At 50.4% G+C, this 19,516-nt stretch overlaps 2 protein-coding genes across 18 annotated transcripts in view; one reads left to right on the top strand and one right to left on the bottom strand.

The window, feature by feature from the left end:
* Positions 1 to 6,255, top strand: part of LOC107516970 (probable maltase-glucoamylase 2) — a 74,241-nt gene extending 67,986 nt beyond the window's left edge. For 2 of the 17 annotated variants that reach the window (XM_036230781.1, XM_036230780.1), the window contains exon 49: positions 207 to 6,255. In XM_036230781.1, coding sequence (XP_036086674.1) covers positions 207 to 2,993 — 2,787 coding nt within the window. In that variant the 3' untranslated portion in view covers positions 2,994 to 6,255. The remainder of the gene's footprint in view (positions 1 to 206) is intronic. The other 15 variants (XM_036230788.1, XM_036230795.1, XM_036230786.1 and 12 more) reach the window with 15 other exon arrangements.
* A 4,693-nt stretch (positions 6,256 to 10,948) lies between these two features.
* On the bottom strand, positions 10,949 to 18,068 carry LOC107516923 (putative DBH-like monooxygenase protein 2). The gene is made up of 13 exons (XM_016157148.2): positions 17,781 to 18,068; positions 16,773 to 16,919; positions 16,132 to 16,293; positions 15,816 to 15,899; positions 14,930 to 15,097; positions 14,694 to 14,796; positions 14,418 to 14,584; positions 14,028 to 14,119; positions 13,649 to 13,745; positions 13,448 to 13,507; positions 12,290 to 12,420; positions 11,642 to 11,756; positions 10,949 to 11,317 (listed from the first exon to the last, which is right to left on the bottom strand). The coding sequence occupies exons 1-13, from the start codon at positions 18,066 to 18,068 to the stop codon at positions 11,075 to 11,077; spliced, it is 1,857 nt and encodes a 618-aa protein (XP_016012634.2). The 3' UTR covers positions 10,949 to 11,074.
* Positions 18,069 to 19,516: the final 1,448 nt, after the last annotated feature.

Here is a 19,516-nt window from a genome sequence, read left to right as displayed (position 1 = left end):
AGAAGGAAACATTTACAGCACAAGGATTATGCATACAGCACCTCTCCCCACGAGTTCGGTCTGGAACCAGTGTGACTTGAGAGGGAGTCTTTCTATCCTTCTATCGCTCTCTGGGAAAAGAATGAATACATCATTTTTTGTTAAGTGTAAGGTAAGTGTGATCTTTAAGATATTGTAAAATACCAACTTTATCTCTTTTCTGGCAGACACTAACTATTCAATTGACCGACAAGATAATCAGCCTGGAAAAGTTAACTGAGGTTACCTGGATTCACAGTGGCCTTATAGTTTCTACTACACCTTCGACAAGTGTTTCCTCCATGAGTTCTCTGCATCCTTCCTTAACTACTACTCAGACTACCACTTCTGAGACCATCACCACTAGTTTTGTTACTACAAGTACTATTACTGCCAGCACTGTTACTCTTTCTGTCCCAACCACTCCTTTCCCTACAAGTACTACTGAAATTACAACCAGCACTACTGATACCGATATCACTTCTCCTTTCTCTTCAAGTACTGCTGCCAGCACTAGTATGACTCTTCCTATCACAACCACTCCTTTCCCAACAAGTACTACTGAAGTTACAACTAGCACTGCTGATACTGATATCACTACTCCTTTCCCTATGATTACTACTGAACTTACAACTACAACAAATGCTACTGAAATTACAACAAATGCTACTGAACTTACAACGAGTGCTACTGACATCACTATTCCTCTCCTTACAAGTACTACTGAACTTACAACTAGTACTATTGATACTGACATCACTACTCCTCTCCTTACAAGTACTGCTGCTGCCAGCACTAGTATGACTCTTCCTATCACAACCACTCCTTTCCCAACAAGTACTACTGAAGTTACAACTAGCACTGCTGATACCGATATCACTACTCCTTTCCCTACGATTACTACTGAACTTACAACTACAACAAATAGTACTGAATTTACAACAAATGCTACCGAACTTACATCAAATGCTACTGAGCTTACAACAAATACTACTGAACTTACAACAAATGCTACTGAACTTACAACAAATGCTACTGAACTTACAATGAGTGCTACTGACATCACTACTCCTCTCCTTACAAGTACTACTGAACTTACAACTAGTACTATTGATACTGACATCACTACTCCTCTCCTTACAAGTACTGCTGCCAGCACTAGTATGACTCTTCCTATCACCACTCCTTTCCCAACAAGTACTACTGAAGTTACAACTAGCACTGCTGATACTGATATTACTACTCCTTTCCCTACGATTACTATTGAACTTACAACTTCAACAAATAGTACTGAATTTACAACAAATACTACTGAACTTACATCAAATGCTACTGAACTTACAACAAATACTACTGAACTTACAACAAATGCTACTGAACTTACAACAAATACTACTGAATTTACAACGAGTGCTACTGACATCACTACTCCTCTCCTTACAAGTACTGCTGCCAGCACTAGTATGACTCTTCCTATCACCACTCCTTTCCCAACAAGTACTACTGAAGTTACAACTAGCACTACTGATACCGATGTTACTACTCCTTTCCCTACGATTACTACTGAACTTACAACTACAACAAATGCTACTGAAATTACATCAAATGCTACCGAACTTACAACAAATACTGCTGAACTTACAACAAATGCTACTGAACTTACAACAAATACTACTGAACTTACAACAAATGCTACTGAACTTACAACAAATGCTACTGAACTTACAACGAGTGCTACTGACATCACTACTCCTCTCCTTACAAGTACTGCTGCCAGCACTAGTATGACTCTTCCTATCACAACCACTCCTTTCCCAACAAGTACTACTGAAGTTACAACTAGCACTGCTGATACCGATATTACTACTCCTTTCCCTACGATTACTACTGAACTTACAACTACAACAAATGCTACTGAATTTACATCAAATGCTACCGAACTTACAACAAATACTGCTGAACTTACAACAAATGCTACTGAACTTACAACAAATGCTACTGAACTTACAACAAATGCTACTGAACTTACAATGAGTGCTACTGACATCACTACTCCTCTCCTTACAAGTACTACTGAACTTACAACTAGTACTATTGATACTGACACCACTACTCCTCTCCTTACAAGTACTGCTGCCAGCACTAGTATGACTCTTCCTATCACAACCACTCCTTTCCCAACAAATGCTACTGAACTTACAACAAATGCTACTGAACTTACAACAAATGCTACCGAACTTACAACAAATACTACTGAGCTTACAACAAATGCTACTGAACTTACAACGAGTGCTACTGACATCACTATTCCTCTCCTTACAAGTACTACTGAACTTACAACTAGTACTATTGATACTGACATCACTACTCCTCTCCTTACAAGTACTGCTGCTGACAGCACTAGTATGACTCTTCCTATCACAACCTCTCCTTTCCCAACAAGTACTATTGAAGTTACAACTAGCACTGCTGATACCAATATTACTACTCCTTTCCCTACGATTACTACTGAACTTACAACTACAACAAATGCTACTGAAATTACATCAAATGCTACCGAACTTACAACAAATACTACTGAACTTACAACAAATGCTACTGAACTTACAATGAGTGCTACTGACATCACTACTCCTCTCCTTACAAGTACTACTGAACTTACAACTAGTACTATTGATACTGACACCACTACTCCTCTCCTTACAAGTACTGCTGCCAGCACTAGTATGACTCTTCCTATCACAACCACTCCTTTCCCAACAAATGCTACTGAACTTACAACTAGTGTTACTGATATCACTACTCTTTTTTATACAAGTACTATAGAACTTACAACCAGTACTACTGATACTTATGTCACTACTCTTTTGCCTATAAGTACTACTGAAATTACAACTAGTACTACTGATACTGATGTCACTACTCCTTTCCACACAAGTACCACTGAAGTTATAACTCGTTCTACTGATAATTGATATAACTACTCCTTTCCCTACAAGTACTACTGCTGCCAGTACTAGTATTACTCTTCCTATCACAACCACTCCTTTCCCAACAAGTACTACTGAAGTTACAACTAATACCACTGTTCCTAATTACTAGTCCTTCCCCTATAAATATTTTTACTAATAGCACTTATGTTACTCTTCCTTTCACAACCATTTTTGCCCCAACAACTGTCACTAATACTAGCACTGATACTACTGTTCTTATAACCACTACTCTTTCCCCAACTGGTGCTGGTGGTATTAGTACTAATAATACTATTTCTTCAATGACTTCTCCTTTGTCTACAAATATTTATGCTACTAGCACTAATACTCTTTCTACTCTGACTGCTCCTACTAATTCACACACCACCCGTTTTGACACTGAAAACACAAAACACCACACTAACAGATGCTGCAGTTGCTATTACAAGCACCACAGATGATGCCAGTAGCACAGACACCACCATTACTTTCACAGACAACTTCACTGTGCGCGCCAAACCTGCCACATCAGATTTCGTAAGCGGTTTCTCTCCAGAGGAAACAACTGCCGCCTCCCCCAGCACCACGAATACCGCAGAGTTACCTTCTGCAAACCCGGGCGATGGAACCTCCCCGGTAATGACCAGTAAATAGCCTTGTTACAGATGGGACGGCAGCGGGTGCGCTCAGCGGCCCAGATCCTGCATCTGCCGCAGCGGCTGCAGGCACAGACACACTGGTCCCCGCCCCCCGTGACCGCGCTTCCTTTCCCGCCGTGGCCGCGGACCTCGCGCAGCTCGCCGCTCTCCATTCTGCTACCACCGCAGCACAGGCCGTAAGCCACACGACTTCGACGTCCACACATGTTTTCAACCCGGGCGCCGTCAACACTACGACTGCAAGCACCGCCTCCGTGGGCACGGGTTCAGTTACCACAGGAATTTTAAATAGCACTGCTGCAGAAAACACAAAAACAACTCCAGGTGTCACCACAGTTACTATGACTACAAACGCTACATCTGTACAAGGTACCGCTCGGGTCATTTCTACTCGGCCTCCTACAGGCACGCCTGGTACCACGACCGCAGACAACGCGTCTCCGACGGCACTTACCGGGTCCCTTAGCACTACACATCCTCCAGCTCCCCCGACGCGTGCTCCGCCTACCACACCCACGAGCACCAAAAACGCCACCGATGCAGATACTACCAATGACATCAGCACTCCCGCCAGAGACAGCACGACTGTTGGTGTTAACTCACAACTGTTCCTAGCGTGAATACTTTTTCTACTGCTCCAGACACAGTAATTGATAGTACTCAAGGCCTTGCCACGTCCTCACACATAAAAACTACAGAAGTTGAATCTACTACTGAAGCCACTAGAAATGCCGTTACAACATACACTACCACCAGCTCTACAAGTCTTTTCAGCACACGAACAAATTCATTGCCTGCTTCTGACCCAGCCCTTACGAATACTTACACTCCAAGGACCATGGCTATTCCCAGTACAGGACGTGCAGTAGATGTCAGTGACGCAGATAAGGCCAGCAGTGTTCCAGGTGACACTCCACGTGTGTCTGTTCCAAATGCCACAACAGACACAGACACGTTAACATCCGCTCTTCTAGATACAGAGACTCAGCATCTGGTGGTAAATCCTTCAGCCAGCTATTTACCCATTACAACTAATGCCACCACAGATGTTACAGGTATTACCATATATGCTTTAAACACTACCACTCCTGATAGAACAACAATGGACGCTTCTGCTGCCGCATCTGCTACCGTAAATACCACAAGTACCGATCCAGTCCCCTGATTACGACCCAAGGCAAGACAATTACTACTGACATCTCTTTAAAGCAGCTATTGCAGATATAGAAAAATCAATCAACGGATACGTGATCTTATGCTTCATATGCTTTCACAAATATTTGCCCTAGCTTTTACAGATGGAGCTACTCCAAGCACTGGAGACAGTGAAGATGTATCAAAAGATGTATCCATAACTACTTCTTTTGGAACCAAAATATATACTACTATTTTTAAGTAAACTTTGGGCACTTTCTATATCCTTGCTCCCGACTTCACAGATGCTTTTGGCTCCGTCAATACTGTTGTGTCAGATGCGGTCATTGAAATGACCCAACTTGTTCTTGGGTTACAGAACCTAAGACTGCAACCTGAAGCACTGGTGGTACCCGGCACTCCAATAGCTGCCGTCGCAATAGTTAAGAATATTATTTAATTAGCAATGCTAAAAATTGCACTGTATTCTCCTATGGACTTTTTCAAATACCACGGCTACCAATACAGTAATTTGCTATTACACATACTGAAAATACGACTGCTTCTAAAGAGAGCCTGTCTAGAACTATAGATATGAAAAATGCTACCATCGTAGAGCTTCTATACACTTTGAACCCAGGAACCAAAATAATTAAATTAGGACTACTGTAAGGTACTTTTACTGTCGTAGCAAATAAAAACATGATTATAGATAGTAAAAACATAACTTCCCTAACTTTGCAGCCAGTACTTCTATAGGTATAATGGATACTCTTACTGCAGATTCGATAAGTACTTCTATTCGAGGACATTAAAGTACTTCCAGGAAATTAATTAATCTTACTTAGAGATCTTTCCGTTACCTCTAACGAATGGATTCACTTGCTGGGCTGGAAGTCTTCCGTAGAGCAGAAATCCCTGAGGGAGACGGGGCCGTGAAGATGTGCTGTGGGGGAGACGGTGTCTGCCTGGGATCAGGGTTTACCATCTCATTTGCTTTTTCTTTTGCCGACCGGCTTTTCCCTTACTGTTTTACTGTCCAGACTGTCCAGTGCGTTAGGATTTTCAGCATGCTCTCGATCTTTCACATCCAAATTCACCATTTACCTTTGATCTATTATTTCACTCTGGCTCCCATAGATAGACTCATGATCATAACCAAATATCAGTAGTTGGGTGCTATTGGAGGCTCAATTCCAGGATAGTAGTCTCAAAATATAGTTGAGACCCCGTGGGAGGCCCCCAACTTATTCTGGAGTCCACAAGGTCAAATCTATTTTCATAACACTATGTTGTAATTTGCCTTCTTCACTCTCGTTCTCTCATTAGTATACAGTAGCATTTTCTAGAAACTCTATATTCTGTAGTGTATACATGCGTATAAGACAAATGCAAGAATCTGTCTTCTCTTAAGCCAAACATGAAACAGATTTACAGAATATAAAATAATGTCATTCTTTTAACTGATTTTCTTTTGTTTTGGAAAACAGTTTTTCATAAAAATATATTATTTATGTTAACGTAGCGATATATTGTTTTTAATGCATGAAAAAATAAATATTTTATAAACTATTTTATGAATGACTCAATTTTAATTTATAATGCAGTAATATGAGTAGATATAAACCACATAAATGAAGCATGGGATCTTTACTAAATTTGAACATAAAGGGGTCCCGAGACCAAAGAGTTTGGGGATAATTTCCCTCGGTCAAATAGACTATGAATTTCGCAGCACGTAGGACCCCTGGCATCCGTGGCCTAAGGTCCTTGCAGCACGTGAATGGTCCCACCCGCCATGAGCACACTCACCGCAGTCTCCTGACCAACGTCCACAGCCGTGCTGCTCTCTGGGGGGCTTGATGGGGTTCCACGTGAGGGGCGCGGATCGCCCATTAGTTGCCTTTGCCTTTGGGAACCTACCCACAAGTGACGGTCCTCTGAACAAAGCTAATAGACCTTACAGCAGAGTATATGCACCTCTGAACTTGACCTTCCAACTCAGAACAAAACGAAACTCCTAATTCTAAACCGTGCGGTGGATGTGGTCATCGATTCCCTCCTTGTATCTTTCCCGAGGGAGCCCCAGGGGACTTGTGTGGTGGGCACCGCAAACCCTGAGAAGTGACAGTGCCCTGGGTCCAACAGCACACGGGACCTGCTGCCAGCCCCACGCCAGGGCAGAGCCCTGAAAAAAATTAAACGACAACAAAACAGAAAAAAAGGAAACCTGGACTTAATGTCAGAGGTTTGAAGAGACCCGAGAGTTGAACTGAGAGTCTGAGCCCCGGATGTGGGGATGTGGTGGGATGTGGTCGTGGGCCAGGCAGCAGGGAAGCTGCAGACGGAACAGGCAGGGGAAATGTCCCCATGCCGTGTCAGAGTCCCGGCCACCGCTGGCTCCTGCGCTTCCCTCAGACCCTACTGCACACAGGTGACTCCATGGGCCCGGGTCTAAGAGCACCGACTGTTGCTTCAGGTAGGTGTGCCTTGCCTTGCCTCAGTTTCCTCTTCTGTAAGATGGAGTCAACATTGGAACTTCAGTGTACATGGAAATGCATTTTCAGTCCATGAAAGTCTACGAAGGTTTATTACTATTGCTATTGCGTAAATCCCTGAGTGTTCTTACGCCTGTTTCAACTTTTTTATTCTTCCTCCCTTTTAGATTTTCCGTTTCTCCTTGGCACTGGTGCTTGATGATAAGGCTGCTCTGAGTGTCTCTCTGTCTCTCTGTCTCTCTGTCTCTGTCTCTCTCTGTCTCTCTCTCTCTGTCTCTCTCTGTCTCTCTCTCTCTCTCTCTCTCTCTCTCTCTCTCTCTCTCTCTCTCTCTCTGTTTTTTTGAGGCTTTGTAAAGGAAAGCTGTTCTCCAGAGGTATCTCAAGTATGTCTCAAATTGTGCTTCTGGGGAAAAGGGGTTTTATTTTGTTTTGTTTTGTTTTGTTTTGTTTTCAGCTGGAACGAAACATTTTACTGCTAAATTAAATAATGCCCATCTTTCTTCACTTTACAAAATAATTAAGTTAATGGATATAATTATCCCAGTTTTATGTTATTTTCCATAAGCTTGTTATTCTTTCTGCTATTAATTTGTTGCCTTCTAGTTAAAAATAAAATGTAGGAACAAATAACAGAAGAAAAATTTTGAGATAGCCAAGAGAGTTTCATATGGACTATGTGTGTGTGTGTGTGTGTGTGATTTTGTATGGCAAACATATTTTCAACCAGTAAAATTTTATTTGATTTATGTGATGAAATTAAACTTACCAGCTTTTCATCACATTCTTCAGAGAGCACTGTTGTTTGATATCGATTTCTGAATAGCTAAGAGCACTATTGCTTAGTGAAGACCTGGCTTAGCCTCTGTCCTAACAGTGAGGTGTTGAGTTTCACGATATTTTCCCAAAGGTGACTTTGAGGCGTGGACAGGACGATACTTGCTCCTCAACTTATCTGCATGTGGTTAAACTCCCGTTCACTTAGGTTTTGTCTGCATTGAAATACACATATACCTTTTACAATCGTACACCACGGTGAGTGGGGTGTCATGGGGTTGGCACTGTACCTGGAGGAGCCGGCCACAGTCTCCCCTGGCTGAAGGTGTTTTGATGACACCAGGTGATGTAACACATCAGAGAAGTTGATCTCCATCCAGGCAGCGTTGCTTGTTTGAGTACTAGATGCCTAAAGATCTTCGGAAGTTACTCTTACCCAAGGCTGGAAGTTCTATCATATGGTAATGACAAGAGTAATACAAGGTATCCTAATTTCAGATCAGACTGGAGATTATTCTTTTCTTCCTGGAAAGTTATAATGTTATAATGATAACAATTCCTAACACCTTTGTGAAGGTTTGTATTTCTAATTCCAGCTTGAGAAAAATTTAGTCTCTTGTTGAATTAAAGAGATGATTAGTCAGAGAGAAAGTTGGTAATGCAGACGACCAGCTGTGTTTTGGATGCAATACAAGTTCATTTTCCCCGTACATGCCCAGGTAAAAGCACACCGAGTCAGAACAGACTTTAGAGCCTATGCAGCTTAAAATCTCCAGCTCACAAAACAGTTTCCTCTAAACCATATTTTTCCAATCTACATCATCATCTGATTTACTATTTCCTCAAAAGGCAGCCCATCGAATTGTTGGGCAGTGTTCGTCTTTAAAGCATTATTCCTGGGACAGGGATAGCGTTTGGCTTCTGAGAGGTCTACATGTGCGAGCTTTAATTTTACATCCTAAACTATCTCTGTGATAGCCTTTCACCTCTTCAGTGGTGGCTGGTGTGTTCCTGCAAATCACAGAGCTTAAAGTGCCCCTCCCCCCCCAATTTCTCAAGCAACCTCCCTCATGACCTGTGCTTTGTTTTACAAAGTCCTGTTTACTCTTATTTAAATGTCGTCACCTTGTGGCCATTTAAATAATTGTCTACAAAATTCTGGTGGTTATTATATCTCTAAGAAATAATATCATCACTGTTAGGCCTGAGAGCTGAAATTAAGAGTATATCGTATCTTGCAGACTGGAAGTTCTCCGCTCAGAGTGGTCGAAAACTCTTGCTTGGAAAAACTGACATTTTTCTAAACCGAGTCATACAGATTGGAGCAGAAGGTCAAAGCCAAAACTGGCAAAGCCCAGCCAAAGAGAGACGTGGTCGGTACTGGTCCTTTTCAGTTTCTATCTCGATCCCATCTTTATCTGTGTGATTTTTTGTGCTGTCAATGGCAATTCATGTGCCTTGAGCAGCTGTCACATGCCATCAATCATGTCTTAGGATTCCTATCTAAAAGGAAAACCTCCATTGCCCTCAAATGGTGACGACAGAGATGCCACACAGTGAACGGACAACCTTCTGGCTTCAGGGGAGCCTAGTTCTTTCCAGAATTATGAGCTTCAAAAAGTCTCTTTGATTTCAGGATAACAAGTCCCTCTGCTTATACGTCCCGAGGCCCAGAAGCAACCCCAAGCATTGAAAACAACCAGCCGAGATGGCGGGAGCTGGATGTGAACACGGAAGATTTTGTAGAACCTTAGAATGGAGTATCCAGAATTCTCCGGAAGAAATAACGGCAAAGGTGATGGGCTCATTACCTGCCACGTACTTCATCATTAGAGGACAGAGGACAGGCTCTGCCCTGCAGGGAGGCAGGGCTGTGGCACTAACCCAGGCTTAGCCCCCCAAACACTGGTCTCCAAGGGATTAAGATCCCTCTCAGCACCTCGGCAGAGCCAGAGTAGGGGTCCCTTCTAGAGGACGTGAACGACGAGCAAGGCAGTTAGTTCGCAGCAACATTAAGCCTCGAAGGAAAGTATGGTTCAGAGCTTCTCGAGCTCGGAAGCCCAGGAATGCCCCAGAAGCCCTCGGGGCAGCCGCCACCACAGCCTGTCCTGTCAGCCGTGGTTACAAACTGCAGCCTGACTCCACAAACTGTTGGCCCCCCGTCCCTGCTCCGCCCGTGTAAACCTCCATGGCACGTCCTGGGCCCCAGAGCTAAGGAGTACCTCTCACCCCCTGGCCCTTGACCTGTGTCCTCAGAGCCCCGTTCAGCCGACCTGACCAGTCAATGCTCTTCACACCTGGTGACCTGAGCGTTGAGAATGTGACACTCGGTGGGATAAATAAATGTCACTGAAAGTAAGAGGTCCAGGTGAGGAGAGTAAGGACTGCATCGGATGTGGCATTTGGGGCAACGCAGTCCTCCAGGGTCCTCTGGATGCCTTATTTAGGCTGAGTGATTCGAGAGACGTCCCAGCTGCCTGTCCCGGATCAAAGACTTGAAGGAATGAGGCGGCTACGGGAAGCAGGTTTAGTTCTATTTAATGTGATGTCTTGAGCTTAGTCCCTTACAAACACAGCCTCTCGCAGGGAGGATGGGGCAAAAATGTTAGAAGAAGCAACAGGGTCCCCCGCCAGGGCCAGCGTTGAGGATGGTTCGCAGGGCTCTCCTCTGAATTCCAGCCCCCTCCTCCCCACGTGGCATCCCTTCAAATGCGCTGGGGCATCGGACCTCTCAGTGGGTGGTGACTACCTCACACCCAGCCTTGGATCCGGATCTTGTGAGAAAATGTGTGGTCCCACCAGCGATTCTCAGGCTTTAAGGGATGAACCACAGAGCCGGTCGTGGAAGGGCCTGTGTGGAGTATGAGCAGCGCCCAGGCCTGCAGTGTCACGGCCTGGGTCATGGGAAGTGGCACAGACGGGGGACTTTTGGGGAGCCAGAGCAGGATGGTAGTTTCTGCGTTCGATGCTGAGGGCAGGGCCGAGCAGAGAAGGGCCTGGGCATGCCCAGGAGACAGTGTCAGGCTCTAGCCTGCAGCACAGCGAGGAGCCAAGAGAGGGCCCCCTGCCCAAACAAGAGGGCAGCCAGGGGAAGGCACCTCAGGGTGGCAGTGCCCGCGCCCGAGAGGGCCACTGGCGAAGCCTTGAAGCCCGCAGGGCTCTCGTCCTGGGGCTCCACTTTGCCTCCGGAGGACTGCACGCAGGGCCCCCGGGGCGTAGGCACGATTTCTGGAATCAGACCTGTCGTGTTTTCCACCACCTCCTGCAGGAGAAGGAGAAGGATGGGCGAAGGTAGACGCCCCAATTGTTTCCTTTCCTCAGATCTTAATGGTTATCCCCAGCCCCTGCAGCCTCACAGGCTAACTGGGAGACCCCAGGCCCCCGCCCCCCACCCCGCCCAACCACGACCCACAGCTGCATCAGCCCAACTTCCTGTCTCCCCAGCCCCTCCCTCCCTGTGTCCCTCAGTGTCCCTGCCCTCGTTGTCAGGCCCCTCCCTCATTCTTCCCCCTCCCTGGCTTCCCCCGGATCCGCCCCACACCCCTCCATCCCTCCCCCTAGAGGTGGTGTGTCCTGGGACACTCACATCAATAGTCTTTATCATCACTGTCTGCTGGGCCTCCTTGCAGGCCTTCTCGGCCTTCCTAACGCTCTCCGGGGTCCACTCGACATTGTTCATGGCCATCATGCCCTCCATGGAACTGCCGTGGGGGGGGGGCGCGGACAGACACTAGTTTAGGGTCGAGGCTTTGACAAAGCATATATAAAATGTCCCCACTTTTGTTAGCATCGGTTCCTTGTTGGCGAGACAATCATGAGTTTGGCAGAAAGGAAAAATATCATGAGAACTCACAGATGAGCACTTTTTAAGTGGAAAAAAAAAAGAAAAAGAACTTTCCGACTCTTTTAAAGTATTGGTTCTTAAGTCAGGGGCCGTGACATCTGAGAAAGTTAATGGGGTGACTCGGGGAACCAGCAAATGCCCTGGCACTGTCTGTGAAATGAGGCATGTCTGCACAGAGGCACGTTTTTCTTGGAGAGGCGTTTCAGGGCTTTCACCGGAGTCTCCGAGAGGACCCTTCCCCCCGAATAATTCCGGGTCACTACTTGTAAGTAAGCACAGTCTTTGCCTGAATTGGGTAGTACAGGAGAAAAAGGCAGGTAGAAAATTCATACGTAAGTGACCTAACTCTAGAGGTCACACGTGAGGGTCTTATCACGCGAGATGACTCACTCCGAAACCTCCTCCCCCAGCTCGTGGGCCACGTAGATGATGTCAGGGTACCCCATGCAGCTGGAGATGTTGATTCGGGGGTAGTAGAAGAGGAAGATGAGGCACATCTCATTAATGGTGCTGGGACCCCCCTGGAGAAGGAGAGAGAGACAGACGGAGAGACATGCAGAGAGGGGGACAAGGCGGGCAGGGACAGTGTGGTCGGCCAGTCTACCAACGATGCTGTCGTCAGTAGCCTAGAGCCAGCTCGCTGATGGGCACTTACTGCTGCTTACCACACCTCTTCCTTCCTCCTCCTCTAGTCCCAATCGGTGGACAATTATTATTATTTCTAAAGAAATATCCCACATAACTGCCCTGTCCTCTTTATTTCCACTGCTACTGTCCCGGTTTGAGAAGATACAACAAAATACTGAGTTTCCTGGGGGGCAGCAGGGGGAGCCATTCCCTCTTGAGCATCTCCAGAATGCCCCAACCCCACCCGTTCAAAGCAAGACCCACTCAAATATATCACATGTTCTCTTCACTGTAACAGGACCTTAGGATTTTCTCCTGTGAATTCCCCTAGTGCATGAGTAAATGACACTTTCTACCTTGCATTATGATCATTTGTATGGCTGTGTTTTTTTCGTTAACAGCAAGCAACTCCTTTTGAATACGACAAGCACAGGACCATTCCGGACACAGAATGGGTCGTGGTCCTTGTGACGATAAGGATAAGTGAGCACCTGTTATCACGGGTGAGGCAATGATCTAGATGTTTGGCACGTATTAGTCTGACTGTCACATCCATCTTATGCAACAGGTTTTTATGAATGAAGAAACCGAGACCTAAAAGGGTTGAATCATTTGACGATTGTGCCGGCATCCCAACTCAAGCAACGAGACCCAGAGTGCATGCTCTTAGTCTCGATGACTTGCTGTCTTTCCATGGTCTCAGTGAGCCACTGACAGAGGAAGTAGAGAGAGAACCCTGTACCCACCTTCTAATCATTGTGGTGCGAGAACCTGAAAAGCCTCGTGCGCACGGGGCCACCCGTGGAGAAGCGCGAGGCTTCCGCTGGAACAAGCAGAGTCACTTGGTAGCCAGGGCCGGGGCGGGGGCTCTATTCTGAGGCTATTGCCCGCGGTGACCCCGGTGAGGAGAGAGGTACTTACAAAAGTCGGGGAGTCGCGGTCCAGCGTCTGGTACTGACACTCAACCAGCAACTCATCTCCCTATTCGGAGTGAATCGGGAAGGCTGAGGGTTACGTCGCAGTAGGCCGGGGCCCAGCGTCTGCACCTCCAGCTGCGAACAGCTGCGCGCCCTGAGCCCACCTGGCCCCCAGCCCCAGCCAGGCCGCCCTGCGGGCTCCCACCGGCTTGATCTCCACTCGTCGAGGTAAATCTCGAGTCTCCTGCAGGTTGAAGTCATAGTAAGCATCTTTACAGATCCTTCGGAGTTGCGTTCCGTTTCTAGAGGGACAGAGGGGGAGGGGACGGGAAGAGGAAGGGGATGAAGTGGGGGAGGGGCCGTGTGTGGGGTCACCCTGGGGTCCGGACTGTCCATAAAGCAATTCGCCTCCCCCTCCGGTCCTCCTCCAGTCACGTCCACTCTGCGGACAGTTCCAGCTGCCCCTCACTCCCAGCCGAGCGTAGCCTTGTGCTGCAGAATAACTCGCTATTCCCAAGACGTACCCCCGGATTCCCACACGCAGAAGAGAAAGCTTCAACTCCACACCCTCCGCCCCCCCTTACCTGTACTGCACGGCCTGCAGGGCCCGCCCAGTCAGGTGGGTGTGGAGCAAGTAGGCATACACCTGCATGTCGGGCACGGGGGCCCCGTTCATCTGTGACAGGGAGGAGGCGCATCTGCTCGCTGAGAACTGTCACCTCGCCCTGCTCCTTGATTTGCCTCCCCCTTACTATAGGACCCTAACTCTTAGGACCAACACAAACCCCTGTGGTCCTTCCGGGCCCTCCTGGCCCGTCTTCCCCCACCCCCCCCCCACTCCCCCGGGATCTCGAAGCCCGGACCCCTCCGCTCCCTCGCAGGACCCAGGCTAGCGATTTCCCTGAGCGCCAGGCCGCAGGCACGCAGAGGCGGGGGCTCGGGCCGTGGAGCGGGTTTGCCCCGCGGGGCATCACCTCTTCAAACTTCTCGGTCTTGCACAGCCCGTAGGACAGGAAGGACTCGGCGCCCGGCGGGATGAAGTGGATGGGGAACGTGACGAAGCCCAGCTGCAGGATGCCCATGTCGTGCGTGCGCAGCTGCGCGGTGTAGTATACGCGCATCCCCGTGGAGTCGCGCAGGCCTGGCGCAGAGGGCGGAGAGGGGTCACGTGGGGCGAGGAAGAGGCCCAGGAAGGGGGGAGGGGTCGGGCAGGTCGTGCGCCCCGAGATCTACACGCTCCACGGGCTCACCGGGACGGTTGTGGAAATTGCTGTAATGAATCTCCAGCCGGATCCACTGGGGATCCAAGGGCGTCCCGATGGACAAGCCCACGTCGTCTGGGAACTGGTAACCCTGTAGGATGGAGGGAGGTTGGGCAGCCACAAAGGCCTCGTCCCAGACCCCCCCCCCCCCCGCGCCCCATCTCCCGGCCTTCCGTGGGCCGGCAGCCCCCCCCGCCCCCTGTTTCCCTCATCCGAGGACTCACTGGGCCCCCGACGGCCCAGCCCGCGATGACCTTCGAGCAGAGGGAGAAGGCGGGGTCAGCCCCGTAGCAGTCGCTGATGCCCTGGGGGAGGGCGCTGGCGTTGCCGCAGGCGTACAGGAGGATGTGGTGCACGATGGTCTCGTTGTGGTCCGTCAGCTTGGGCTCATACTGGGGGAGCGGAGGGCGGAGCATGGTCAAGGTCTCCTGCCCCGAGTCCTATCCCCGGCCGGTTCCTTCTCACCAAGTAAATCTATACCCATCCCCCACTCCTCCCTGTTCCTTCTTCTTTTCCGCTTTCTTTACTCTTCCCCAATCTCCCCCCCCCCCCACCAACTTCTGTCTGACTCCTCTCTGAGGCCCCGTCCTTTCGAACCCTTCCCAGATCACGCCGTGCCTTTCCCTGAATAACCTCATCAGTCTATGCTGTCTGAGCACCTGTAGACCACACCTCGCAGGATTCTCCCCCTAACGAAAACACGCCCTCCACGCATCTGCCACTTCTGGTAAGATCACGCTTCAAGTTCCCTCTCGCCGGACTTCCCTGACATGGCGGCCCTTGGCCACGTCCTCCCTACTGGGATAAGAGCCCAATTCTGGGATGAGGGTGGGGCTTATACTTTGTTCTCTGCAAGTGCATATTAATCCACGGGCATCATCAAAACCTCAGGTGCATTCTGGGGCTTGAATTCATCAGCGACGGGAGCTATCGTTTTGGCTCAGAAAATCATGAAGCCACCACCCCACCCAACGTGGTCCGGCCCCCTCGTTGGCCCCGCGACTTCCCCTCCAGCCATTGTCCGACGGTCACTCCTGCCTCAGCGTCCACCACGCACAGCGTGGGCCCCTCCAGCGCCCCGACGATGTCCTGGCACGCGGCCCACGTTACCTTGTAGATGTGATGCTTCTTGCTGACGATGGGGAGGGGGAGGAAGGTACAGGCATATGTGGTGTCGTCCTCAGGGATGAGGAACTGCGGAAGGACACACAGAGGCTGAGCCGGGCGGGGAGCGAGGCGCCCCGGCAGGGTGGGGCCGGGGAAGGGGGTTGGGGCGAGGCCAGTTCCGCCATCCTCAGGGGACTGAGGGAGGTCAGAGTGACCTCGGTTCAAGAAACAGACTGAGTATTGGGGACAAGAAGAGTGTGGACTTAGCGAGAAGACGAGCAGGGGTCTGGAGAAGGCTGGGTCTGGGGAAGGGTCTTACATCGGTGATTTCCAAGTCATGGATGATGGTGTCCGCGGGCACATCCAGGGCATCTGGGTGGACCACTTGCAGCAGGAAGACGGACTTGACAAAAGCGCGCGCCTGATCCAGCTTGAGTGTGTCGTCCAGGCCGTAGGCCGCCAGCACCCTCACGGTGTCATCCTGGGGGCGTCGTGGGCACTGAGGTGCTGTGCCCATGAGCGGCACGTCACACGCACACCCATGCCCAAGGACCCACACAAGCCACTGGCTCACGTCTACACAGTGGGATGGAAAGGGCTTCAGGCCGGGGGCCAGCATTAGTCGGGTTCTAGTTCTGCCTCAGAGGCCAGTGTGAGGGAGGTGCTCAGAGCAAGTCACACCCCTCCCCATGTCCCCTCTCTCTGCCCGTGTCCACGCCTGGCAAATGACACTCTAAAGTTCAGCAAAACAGAGCGAGAGTCTTCCAGAGGGGAACTCTGGGGAGGGCGGGGCGGGTGCCGAGTCAGTGGGACGTCACCCTGCCGAGAGCGTGTGGGTTTCGAGACGGGCACAGCTGGGGCCGACCCGGGAAGGTGGAGAGGGATGTGCAGGGACACGCCAGCCCCTCCAGGAGGAAAAGCTGCGCGTGATCCAGAGCTTTCCTCCCCTCCCGAAAGTACCGTGATGTCTAGGTCGTGAGGGTCGCAGGAGCGGAAGGGCCTGGAGAAGCGCATGGTGGTGTAGACGGCGTCTTCCGTCAGCCCCAGCAGCTCGGCGTCCTGACTCCCGTCCTCCTCCAGGGTGTCTTCATCCACCAGGTGCTGGTCCTGCGGCCCAGCGGAGGTCAAGGGCGTCAGAACCAGGATCACCAAGTGGTCGTGACTTAGGAGCAACCGGTGTCCCTTTAGCCCCCACCCAAAGTACTAGGTGGGCAGGACCCAGATCTTCTTTACTGCATAGTTGGCTCCCAGGGCAGAGTATGGCATCGGGGGTGGAGCCTCGGGGCAGAGGGACAGACTGTCTGGCGGAGTTTCACCTCCTGGCCTGGCTTTACATCTCCCGTTCCACATCTCCTCTCCATAAGTCCCAATATTCCCGTATCCCTAACCCTCGGCAGTTCACTTGGTCTCTGAACTCTCTGTGCTTTCCATCCTATATCCTGTCGCATGGGTCTCCACGTTGACACTTTCCTGGATAAGTGCCGTTCGGATGGATGAGATTGGGAGATGCGTGAGCCGCTGCTTTAGCTGTCAAATGGGGTCACAGTCATCCACCTCGTGATGCCGTGAGGTTTAAGATGTAAAGAATTGGGAACGACGCTTGGTTAATCAAGGGTGTATAGCAAGTTAACAAACACTATTAGGATGTGTTGGCTGCTGTTGTTATTAGACTATTTTACATCGTGGTCCACCTGAGCTTAAAGGAAGTTGAGGATGAGGACAGTGTCTCTGACAGCCGTGACCTACATCTAGTAGCGAGGGACTCTCTCTCCGGGGGGTCCCTTCCTTAGCACCTCAGGGACATGCTCTCCAGTGGGTCATTTCTGTAGGGAGCGGTCAGCAGCCAGCGGGGGTTCTGGGTGTGTGCCTGGGTGTGTTTGGAACACGTGAATCCCTCCTGGACTCAGAGTCATCTTGAACCCCAGCAAGAGACCCTCGTCCTTGGAAGAAAATCGCCCTCACACTCACCGAGAAATAGACACTGCCATTGGGCAGGACCGCTCCGACGACAAGGTCACCTCCCACGTTGGTGTAGCGATGCGTGACACCCAGGCCCACCCAGCCCGCTGTCCGGACCTGGAGCTCAAAAGTGATGATCTCGGCCTCGGGGTCAAAGTCCCAGCGCAGGAACATGACATTGGAAGGATCTAGGAACCTAGAAAAGCGCAGGGGAGACGTGGACCCGAGGCGGTCGCCTCGGGAGGGGGCTGCCAGCGCTGTAAGTAGGAGAAGCCTGAGGAGCAGGACACGGGCCATGGCTCCCGGGGCCTGGAGCATCTCTCCTGCAGGCGAGCGCTCGCGAAGGGCGGCCTTATATGTGCCTCTCGCTGTGCCAGGCACTGCGCCACGAGGGAGGGACCGACTGGGGCTCTTCTGGTCCGATTATCCCCTGGGTTCAGAGTGGTGCCACTTACATAACCCTGGAGGGGTGAGGTGTCCAGAGAGGGTGCAGAGCGCAGATCGCTCTTGTCCCGGAGTGGGCGCCTGGCCTGCAAGTCTCAGGAGTAAATCGTCCAGAGTCTTCGCCCCCCACTCCATGTCAGCGTCCTGCCAGTGGGGACCCCACAGAATCGAGGGGTTTAGTTCCTCCCCTTCCTCTTCCCTCCTGTCTTCTCCTCTCCTCTCTTCTCCCTCCTTCCCTCCCCCTCCCTCTCTCTCCTTCCATCCCTTCTCTCTCTTCCTTTCCCCCCATCCCTGTATCCTTGGATGTCCTTACTGAGCACTCTGCCCTCTGGCCGGGACGTGTCCCCCAGCCCCATTTTATGGGCATTTTTGACTTTGTCTATGTACAGAACGGGGGTGTGCCGTGGGCTGCCCGTGAAGCTGCCCATCAGCCTCCAGGCGCAGCAGGAAGGACCGAGGTTGCAGGGAGCCGGGAGGGGAAGGCCGTGATTTCCACCTCCTGGGGGAGACTTTGCCACTAATCCCGGAAAGGACACCTAGAGGTGAAGGAACCATAATCAGCTTCCAGATGGGCCAGTCTGGGTAGCTTTGAGTGTCTGCGCGTTTCTGGGGAGGAGCGAGGAGGAAGAGGAGGGAATGGATGGGGAACGAACGTGCCTTTGGGAGGCTTTGTGTTGCACCCTCACTCCGGCAAACTGCCTTTCAGAGAAGTCGCATTCAATGACTCCCTGCTGAGGTCTGGCCCCCCATGACCCTGCCCCCCCCCAGGTCAGCACATGGGTGCTGTGCAAATAATACAAGTGCAAAAGGAATGTTATAATATTAGAGGAGTAAAAAGGAGTTTTAGATCCACTTAACTTTCCAAAAATTCCTGTCCACTTCATTTTTAGATGAGGCGATGGGAACGCCAAAAGGGTGGCGTGAGCGGCGCCTGACCGCTGTAGGCCAGAGGCAGAGCCGACCTGGGGCCCAGGGCCTGGCACTCACTTAGGTCATGGACAGCCGCAGCACGCCGGCTCCCTGCAGAGCGTTTCCGCCCCAGCGTGTCCTGGAGGTAGTCGGTCGTTGCTGATCACTTCCTAGGGAGCGGACCCAGGTCTCAGGCTGACCCCGACGCGTTGGACTCGGCTGACCCGGAGCTGGGAATCACCTCACTGAGCCCCAGTGTCCTTCCTCCATGAGTCAGTGGGGAGGCTCGGGGAAATGCGCACGGACATCCCTGGCACAGAGCCTGGACCGCACACCCCCGCGCAGGCATCCGGTGCTCACGCGGATGGATGCGCTCAGCATCTGTCTCCATC

This window comes from Rousettus aegyptiacus, unplaced genomic scaffold (genome assembly GCF_014176215.1).
Source record: "Rousettus aegyptiacus isolate mRouAeg1 unplaced genomic scaffold, mRouAeg1.p scaffold_m13_p_13, whole genome shotgun sequence".
In the NCBI taxonomy this organism is placed as follows: Eukaryota; Metazoa; Chordata; class Mammalia; order Chiroptera; family Pteropodidae; genus Rousettus; species Rousettus aegyptiacus.
Note: the sequence above shows the minus strand (reverse complement) of the source record. Positions and strands in the feature narration are given on the sequence as shown.

Bases quoted from the DNA above. Each gene is read 5' to 3' on its own strand.
- LOC107516923 (XM_016157148.2), bottom strand. From the start codon at position 18,068: ATGGCCCGTGTCCTGCTCCTCAGGCTTCTCCTACTTACAGCGCTGGCA. The intron at 15,900-16,131 runs GTAAGACCCTTC...GTCCTTCCGCAG, and splicing joins ATGACTTGGAAATCACCGAT to TTCCTCATCCCTGAGGACGA. The intron at 14,797-14,929 runs GTGAGTCCTCGG...TCCATCCTACAG, and splicing joins GCTGGGCCGTCGGGGGCCCA to GGTTACCAGTTCCCAGACGA.